Source organism: Palaemon carinicauda, chromosome 45 (assembly GCF_036898095.1).
Source record: "Palaemon carinicauda isolate YSFRI2023 chromosome 45, ASM3689809v2, whole genome shotgun sequence".
Lineage (NCBI taxonomy): Eukaryota > Metazoa > Arthropoda > Malacostraca > Decapoda > Palaemonidae > Palaemon > Palaemon carinicauda.
In genome coordinates this window covers 35,531,111-35,541,636 of record NC_090769.1, presented here as the reverse complement: position 1 = coordinate 35,541,636, position 10,526 = coordinate 35,531,111, and the positions used below count along the sequence as shown (strand labels likewise).

Below are 10,526 nucleotides of genomic sequence, written 5' to 3'. Positions count from 1 at the left end.
TGTATTGATTTTTAGTTGGTGTTCTTAATTAATATACTTGTCATATAAGTGTATGTATGTATGTAGGCTATGTATGTATGTATGTATGTATGTTTAATTGGGCAAAGGTAAGCTAATCTTAACATTCACGTTTTGATTTTTGGCATCTAGGTTTTAATATTTGACTAAATGTTGATATGTGTAAAGTTTTATCGTATAAATTTTCTATTGATACATTGGTGACTTAAATGGTGTATGTGGCCTGTAATATTTATTTAGGTATCGTTTTTATTTTTATAATTGCTAATAAATTGTTGTAGTATATCCATAAAACAAACACAAAATTGTAAATGAGAAGCATACAAATGATTGCGTAGTGAGACCATGTAATAACATTATCTCTCCTGCGAAGTACTTAGAGTACCGTATTTTGTTGTGTTCCAGAATTATTTCAGTTGATTTACTGTAAATTGGTGAATGGTCTCATTAAAGTACAAAAACACATCCATCATAAGGAATATTTTTTTTTTCAAATCTGATTTTTTTTTCTTTAAGAAATCAGCACACCCAATTTATGTTCTGTCTTTTTATATTTGTTACTTTCATACCTGGCTAGTTACACGTTTGCGATCTAAACTACTGAACAGTCAGATTATAACGAAGCCACTCAATAACCTTGTCAGGTTTAATTTTTACATTAGTCAATTATTATCATCGTCCTCTTTATAAGTTAAGACATCCTTTCTTCGTCTTCTAGAAAAAATCAGCTCAATATACAACTCCATTCATTAAAGAGTTAGTCATATTTTAGTTCCTGCTATCTCGTTTATATGTTTCATCATTATCATCAATAAGAAATAATGACGTTTAGTTATATACGTAAACTGTCCTATTTTTTTTTTAATCAACAGTCATCTTTAACTACCAAACTACTTTCTTCGTTATCCTAAAAAAGTGTCAATTGTTCTATCAAGCAACGATTTTTTTTACTCAACCATTATATAAAAAAGGGGGACAGTCACTTAGATGGTATCACTTTATGATTCATGCAATTGGAATACCACAAACGTTTTAGAACCTAGAATTATGTATCCAAGAAAATCGCAAGTGATTTATTTAAAATTCGGTTGCATCATATTAAGCAGCTGCTACATTATAAACATGCTTTTAACCTAATGAAGAGCCAAAGTAGAGTATAGGGTTTAACCCTTCAGTGTCAAATGTCATCACATTCCTTTAACTTGACTATCAGATAAGCCATTTCCGATCAATTCGAATATCACAACACCGTGTAACCATTTTCAATGTTGCCATTACTTGTTATGTCAGAGAACTTGTTATATAAAAAAAAAAAAAGACGCAAGACATCATATTCACCCAATTTAGAGTTCAGAAAACCTCCCGTTTAACCAATAACAATAATAAATTTTAAAATTAGTCTTTCGAAAGTGCTTTTGAAGTTCTGTTACTTGTGGAGTAATGATAATATTAACCCAATTGCATTTTTTTTTCGATTTGCATTGTGTTATTAGATGCGAAAATTTTCCTGACATGGAGGGAGTTATATAGCTATCACAGAAATAGAGAATTAGTGAAACGAAAACGCTAGGTCCATAAAACTGGGCGTCATTTTCAACGTTTTGAATGAAATACTATTACTACATTTATTTCATAATTTTAAAAGATTGTAGGAAAGTTTATTATGGTAATTTATATGTGAATATTTGGTATTATGAAAAGAAGTGGAGTGATTGGTTAGAAATTATTTAAGTCAATGCTTGAACAAAAGAAATTTCTAAGAATATTAGACCAGTACTGTTTGTGTTTATGGAGGGATGAGGGTCTACATTCAAAGTCAGTTTGAAAGTTTTAGCGTCCTTGTTACACTTTGTAAAAAAGGAACGTTTTAGTTAACATTACATTACTTTGTTAAAGGATTCCTTACACGCTCCTCGACTGTGTTATTTTTTCCTTACATTCTTTTTAATTTAACTCATGTCGTACCTAATTTGGTAGACTATATGAAATAAAAGTATATTTACCTTCTAGTAACTTTAATTCCAGTTTAAGTGTAACTAGAAAATAGTCTTTTACTAAGTAGTATGTGAAAAATAAGAAATAGTGTCTTACTTGTTTATTGGAAATCCAAATACTAGTCTAGTAAAACTTGATTATACTAAACTATAAAAATGAGTGATCAAGGAAAGAAACCAAATTTACTGGATCTGACCTCTCGTCTGGGTCAGATCCAACAGCAAGTGAACTCTAGTGACCCCGCATCACAGACTCCAACTGAAAATACAGGTGAGGTTCGGCGCTATGTAAAGATAGAAGTCAGTGATGGGAAAAACGTACAAGCTTGTGATAGTTTGGCCGAAGGGAATGCCTCCGCCACCTATGTAGTTCAGGGATCAACAGAAACGGAAGAAGAGGGGTCGCCCATGAAGGAATTCGTCCACGAAGTTGAATTCCAACATAATACATTGTTGGGTAAAATGCAGATGCTGAGGGAAGTTCTGGCAAAACAACTGAACCAGAGTCCACTTCAGGCGAGTTTGAATCAAGCGCAAAAGGACTCGAACCCACCACAGACGGGCTTGAATCAAACATTAAAGGACTCTGACCAAGCACCTGTTGACGAGAACAACTCTCACGAGGGTCAGAATCAAATGCAGGATTTCCAGAACCCAACGGAGATCGTCCAGAATCCAACACTGATAGGTAAATACATTAATACCATATTAGTTTGTGAGTGAAATCTATAAGGTTTGTTATTATTCATTTTCAGCTGTTTGCATCCAATTTCTCTGTTCATTGGAACATCATATTTAAGCATGAGATAAAGTGTTTGTTTTTGCAGAAGCTATTTATTAGAACAAATGCATTGTTAGCATATCTCTCTCTCTCTCTCCCTCTCTCTCTCTCTCTCTCTCTCTCTCTCTCTCTCTCTCTCTCTCTCTCTCTCTCTCTCTCAGAAAATTGGCAAATTCATATGTCTACAACTTATTTTACCCACGCATAATGAATATTAGTGCCTTATGCAATTTACTACAAGGAATTAAGATAATTTAAAAAATTTGTGATGAATCATGTATTTTACTGCAATTATTTTTTTTATTTATAGAAAGAATGCAATTGCGTATTCAGATATTTTTACGAACAATGTAAATTTTGAGCAACAAGAAATTAGCTATTTTAGTGTTAAATAAAGTGTCAATATTTTCATGATTTTCATCCAAGAACTGAACGCTAGGTATAACAAAATAAAGAATACTTTTTATCTGAAGTGACCATTACGATACGTCAACAATTTCCACTTAATATAAAATAAATGTAATTTAAGTCAAATAAAGAGTGATAATTGCATATTATTATTATTATTATTATTATTATTATTATTATTATTATTATTATTATTATTATTATTATTAAAGCATAATAAAGTAAACCTAAAGGTAATCAACATTCCATGCAAACTACTATATGTGAAAAACTTTGTTCAATAAAGAAGATATAAATGTACCTATTTTCAATAAGATTAACAAAGTTTTAAACAAATTAATTGATAAAGAGAATAAGTTGAATGTCATTGAGAAAGGAAAATTAAAACCAGCATACAGATGGCCATGGGACAGACTATGAGACAACATAAAATTTGAGAACGTTGGTTGTATCTTCACCACTTAGCTGACCCAGAAATGACCCAAAAGTCTAGTGAGATAGATACTCTGATCAACTAGAACATTTAATTGAAAGGAATTGTTATTTCGTTGTTTACCGTTTACAGCAAACCCAAATAAACTTCCATTTTGTTTGTTTAAAAAGATCTGGGAAAATCACTCAAAATATACTAGAATATTACATAAAAAAAAACACCATGAAAAGACATCTAAGATTCAGAAGGCCATATACTCAGAGTTATTGCACATTCCTCTTATGTGATAACAGTGTTTATATGGTTACAGCTTCTTGTTATGCAAATGACTCTTAACAACATTCAAGTACAAAACGCATCACCACAAAATATCTCTGCCGTCCCTACTGGTTGTGTTGGTTTAGAGACCATTTAACAGCACATTATCGCTGCTATATAATTATGATTGCTTAAAGAAGAACTACAAAAACTGAATCCTAGAATGAAACCAATTACGGTTTCTTTCTGAATTTAAATAACTAGAAATTCCACGGATCCAGCTTGCTATTGTTACTATCAGGTTTAGAAGTAGAAGTAACAATATATGTAGTTGAATGTTCAGGTATGTTACATTTCTATAATAATGCTATTTTCACTTATATTTCACTCCATTTCTCTGGTAGTTTTTTTTTTTTTTTTTCTTGATCGACATGAGAATTCTCTCCATGAAAACCTGTTCAAATAGTTATTGTTCTGGGAGGGTTATTCCGCGTTGAAATGTGCACACTTAAAGAAAGAATTGAAGAGAACTAGAAAATGAAAGGGAAGGAACAACACACTAAACATATATATATATTTTTTTTTTCTAGTGCCCATCAACGTCCATAACGTTACCCAGAAAACGTTTACGGTGTTTACACTAATGTTTTTTTTTTCTTGTTTCTGGCACGAGTCAGTGAGATTTCATGTAACTTCAACATAACGTGGGCTAAGCTCTAATAAACCAAATAGTTCGCCCTAACTCAAGAGGCGAAGACGTCAACGAACGATAGTAGAAGTTTCACTTAGAATTAAAACTCATTATTCTTTATAGTATTGTGGTGATCGTAATGGTCAAGTTGCGTTTTATAGCCGGCAAGCTAGCCAGACTTCTATCCTCCACTTTTCGGTTTAAGACACAATCCTGAGCAAGATACCAATCCTGTGAGTTTCGTTTTAAACATTTGGACTAAACAAATGTAGTGTGCATGATCATGATCCCTAACTGGAAGCGTTCATCATGTCTCATGGCCAAGTGAAAAGCACTCTACTGACTTCACGTACTGCTGGTCCAGTAAGGGGTTAGTGCTGACAGTGCACCTCGATCTGTGCACTGTAGTCATCACTTAGGCTAGGTCTGCAAGCGTTCCTACGGCCCCTAGCCACACTCTCTACATCCAACTGTACCTCCGTTCTCGCTTCATTTGTTCCATTTTGTTGTCCGGTTAATCCATTCTAACTTATTCATCATAGTGTAACTAGGGTTTTACCCCCCAAATGCCTTGAGGTGCCGGTTGGCCCAACAGACCTTAACCTATGAAGCCCAAATCCATAAATTCAATAAGGAACTGTTGGTGATAGCAGCTGAAAAAAGTCTCCATCGAAAATATTTACATGGTGTAGATTTATAACATACTTCGCTAATTATGCTCATACTGTTTTACCATCTATGATGTAATGTTTTTTCTAGAACAATAGCCCGTCTTGGTATATGAATTATTTATTTTGCGATTAGGATTCTTCAGGAAAAATAACACATCAAGTTTGGCCTGACCAATCCTATATTGCTCCTATTATAGATACATTTAAAATAATTTCCATAGTTTCTCAAAGAAAAGACGTTTTCGTACCTATTAGAGGATAATTAAAAGAAAAAAAAAACATGATTAGGGAATTGGGTCTGGAAAAGCGATTCAAAGAATATTCGTCCATATGAGAGATTAAAGGGAACCCTTCTATTTTCTTAAGTAGTCTTTGTCATCGTTTTTATATAAGCAAGGAACAAAATTTGGTTTGAAAAAAATATTTTTACGTTTATATACAAATTGTGATCCATGTTACTACATCAAAGTGTTTTAATCAATTACTTTAATTATTAAATCAATATTTGCATTGGAAATTATTCAAAATATGCGTATCTACATTGATAAATAAAAGTTATAATTATTTATCAAACATTATATCGTATAGTGATTGAAGACACTTTTTTCCAGTCAAAATAGTTTGTTGATATGTGTTTCATCTTACACACTGATAACCTTGAGAGCGAGGTGGATATTTAGGTCGTGTTTGTTTAGAATAGCAATGAATTAATTGAGTGCTTCTAAAAGGATTAGCTAATTTTTCGTCTGAAAGTTTCATGTGTTCATCTTTTAAAAGAACATTTTATGCTGTCACAAATTACAACGAGCAGGTTGTTTGTGAATGTATGTGTATATCATGTATCTATATATACATTATATATGTATGTATATATATATATATATATATATATATATATATATATATATATATATATATATGTGTGTGTGTGTGTGTATGTATGAGTGGGTGTATATATATATATATATATATATATATATATATATATATATATATATATATGTGTGTGTGTGAGTGTGTGTGTGTGTGCGTGTGTGTGCGCGTGTGTATGTATGAGTGGGTATATATATATATATATATATATATATATATTATGTATAATATAATATATATATTTATATATATTATATAATATATATATATATATATATATATATATATATATATATATATACTGTATATATGTATATATATCTGTGTATACACACACACACACACACACACACACACACACACATATATATATATATATATATATATATATATATATATATATATATATATATATATATATATAAAAGAGGAACTATTAGTGATTCGGTATTTGAATATATTAAAGTTACCTGTAATATTAACAATCCACCAATAATAGCCACGAGTTGTAAACTAACTAATGAGGTATGATTGTAGAGATAGGGTGATTTAGATTCCAAGTAAATATACCTAAATTCAGCAGGGATATGAACAAAAGTCTGAATTAATCCTAATCCTTGAACAGTGTTCAATGTTTTAAAGTCTATCGCCTATACAAGAAGTATGTAAACATTGTTTAACCGTAAATTAGAATGGTTAGCCTAAAGCATCTCATTTTCTTAGCAACTTTAGTAGAAGAAAACGGTTATCTTTGAGCTGTAACTCTTTGAGTTAAAAATGCACGACGACATAATTCTTTATTCATTTCATCAATTGTTGTTTGAAAAAGTTTGACTTTATATTTACTCCTGGAAGTGAAAAAATTTAGAGCTATTGGTTGTTCGTGGGTTTTTTTTTATATGAAAATTGGTGAATAGTATTATTAACACAGTTATTCGCCAGAGGCATCAGCTTAAAATGTACTTGACAAACACGTGTGTGTGTGTGTGTGTGTGTGTGTGTGTGTGTGTATATATATATGTATATATATATATATATATATATATATATATATATATATATATATATATATATATATATATATATATATATCATCATCATCATCATCCTCTCCTCCAGGCTCTTATGCCTATTGACGTAAAGGGCCTCGGTTAGATTTCGCCAGTCGCCAGTCGCCAGTCGCCAGTCGCCAGTCGCCAGTTGTCTCTAACTTGAGCTTTTAATTGAAAACTTCTCCATTCATCATCTCCTACTTCGCGCTTCATAGTCCTCAGCTTGTAGGTCTGGGTCTTCCAACTCATCTAGTGCCTTGTGGAGCCCAACTGAACGTTTGGTGAAATAATCTCTTCATCTACCCCTCATCATGATCTCATCCATATATGGCACTCGAGTAATTTCTCTTATAGTTTCATTTCTAATCCTGTCCTGTTATTCAACTCCCAATATCCTTCTGAGGGCTTTGCTCTCAAATCTTCCAAATATATTGGCGATTGTTTCATGTCCGTAGAGTAACACCGATGTCTCTAAACTGATATATAGTCAGATTTTTATATGTAACTTCAGGTGATTTGATTTCCAAATATTACTTAACTAAGCCATTGTCTGATTTGCTTTTTTCAATCTTTCACTAAACTCTAATTCTCAAGACCCTGTATTATAGATCATAGTTACTTAATTCTTGAATTATTCTACCTCATTAATCCTTTCTCCTTCCAATGATATTCCATCTTCCATTGCATACTCCGTTCTCATCTTCTCTGTCTTCTGTTTATCTTCACCCCCAACCTCTTGTGATATTTCATGCATTCTGGTAAGCAAGCATTACAAATACTGCAGTGTTCTACTAACAAGGACATCATCATCAGCATACTTTAGGTCTGCTAAACTCCTATCACCAATCAAGTCTAATCCTTCTCCACCATCTCTGACTGTTCCACGCATTACAAAATCCACGAGGAAGATAAACAACATAGGTGATAACACATTCCCTCGCCAACACATTCCCTTGACAATACATTCCCCGTCTATCTGTCTGTCTGTCTGTCTGTCTGTCAGCGTGCGTGCATTTACGCATATGAAGTTCAGATTCGTGGTGAAGGCCTACCTACTGTACATGTGTTTCAATTTTAAATGTACGAGTATACCAAACCTTCTATACGTTAAAGATTCATTGTATTGTTGAAGGATTTGACGAACGCCTCTGGAATCTTGCTTATATTAACCACCGTTGGGATGGTCAAGATCTAATCTTAGCTACTTTCGTAACCATGCAATCTATAAATGAGTTCATTTCCCTTCTTGCTGTGATGATATAGTTGGTTTTATCATAAAAGCTTCTACTGCAGTTGGTCGGCGCCGACCCTTAGTGGATAATGCCATGATAGTGGGTGCGTTATCTGTGGTCACTAAACTCAATGACTTGGCGACAAATACGTGATTTTGATCTCACAGTCTCAGAGTCGGATTGTAAGCTTTAGTCGGATTTTAATTGTCGGCATCATCTTGGTCCACTGTCTCGAACTTTTATCTATATTTTTAGACAAGGTTAACGATAGTAGATTTATTTAAGTCTCTTAGATGGATTCTCTTCATGGACTTGGGTGATTGTATTTTTCTATAAATCTTGCTTATGCAAGAATCTTTCCTAAAGGGGGTTTTCTATCCATTATCTCTTTTCGAAAAATTAAATTCATCTTATCCCAGACTGTGATAACGAAAAATCTCAAAACCGGATTTCTGATGGTTTATCTATTAGTTTCACTTACATTGTAGCGAATGTGTTCCTTGGTGAAATTAGAGTCGCAGTTTTGCGAGTGAATGTCACAACATACTGACTTATGTTTCCTTTGCCCGTAGATAATTTAGTTATGAATATTCACACATTCTGTCGAAAGTCTAAATATCCTATTAAAAATACATTTGAAGGACCACATTGTCTGTGAAAAAAAAAAGGCATCAAGTAGCAGTCGTGTACTACTGACATGCAATGGGACTCGGCAAAAAATAAGAGGGCGTTCCCCTTCTGCAAATAATGTATGAAAATACAGTAGTCATAAACTTGAATCTTGTATTTATCCAAGATCTAGATAAATTTTCATACGACAATCATCAATTAAGGATGCAGGAATAATAGTTGTTCCTTGTATGATTTTTTTTTCGGCTGTCCGTAATTGTTTGCCAATCATAGGAAACCTTTCACAGTATTTTCTTTCCAGGAATTAGATAAAGCTAGTGAGAGGCTACCCTTAAACTTCATTATATATATATATATATATATATATATATATATATATATATATTTATAATATATATATATATATATATATGTGTGTGTGTGTGTGTGTGTGTGTGTATACTTTTTATGTGCATAAAACTCAAGAAGAAAGCATGCTTTCGCCACGCCAAGAAGCCTTATTTTGCTCTTAACTCCACTGCGAACTTGTACTTCGATGTATTTTCTTCAAAATTTGATAGAGTTGTCCTTGGGTCGTACCACATATGTACACCAAGTTTCGTTAAAAGTGATTCTGTAGTTTTTGTTTAATTTTATTCTCACAAAAAAAAGATAACAAAATATTTGCCCTTTACTTAACATTGCGAGTATTTCCAAAGTAGGCCTACTGCTCCGTACTTTTACTTTGATGTACTTTATCCAAAATGTTACAGATTATTCTTTGGGTCATTCCCAACATGATTACCAACTCTGGTCAAAATCGGTACGGAAGTTTTAGTGTGAAGTTGATCAGAACAAACAAACATATTAATAAACGACGACAAGGGCGAATACATACCCATCGCAAAATCTTCGATTTTGGCGATGGTAATAACATGGGATTTCTAACCCGTTCGTATTCTCAAGATATTTTTTGTAATGTCTAGAAAAATTGATGAAACAAGCTATATATATATATATATATATATATATATATATATATATATATATATATATATATATATATGTGTGTGTGTGTGTGTGTGTGTGTGTGTGTGTGTGTGTGTGTGTGTGTATATATAAATAGATAGATAGATAGATAGATAGATAGATAGATATACAACTATATAAATAAATGTGCGTGTATATATACAATCATATATATTTATATATATATATATATATATATATATATATATATATATATATACAGAGAGAGAGAGAGAGAGAGTGAGAGAGAGAGAGAGAGTAGTCACGATGTTGAAGAAAGGTTAAAGAGTAACATTTAAACATTTAACAACATACAAATTTACGAAATGGGAAAAGTGGATTATCTTCCATTGCAATAAATCTTTTTGGCGGCTACTCGGGCGATATCATCATTAAAGGTCACTCACCCCCATTTTTCTTTTCCTTTCTCCTTACTTGCAAACCCAAATACAGCAAGACCACTTTTTCCTCTCTCTC

At 32.4% G+C, this 10,526-nt stretch overlaps 1 protein-coding gene across 1 annotated transcript in view; it reads left to right on the top strand.

The window, feature by feature from the left end:
- Window positions 1–2,080: 2,080 nt before the first annotated feature.
- Window positions 2,081–10,526, top strand: part of LOC137634906 (microtubule-actin cross-linking factor 1-like) — a 1,614,628-nt gene continuing 1,606,182 nt past the window's right edge. Inside the window, exon 1 of the mRNA XM_068367453.1 lies at window positions 2,081–2,700. Coding sequence (XP_068223554.1) covers window positions 2,169–2,700 — 532 coding nt within the window. The 5' untranslated portion in view covers window positions 2,081–2,168. The remainder of the gene's footprint in view (window positions 2,701–10,526) is intronic.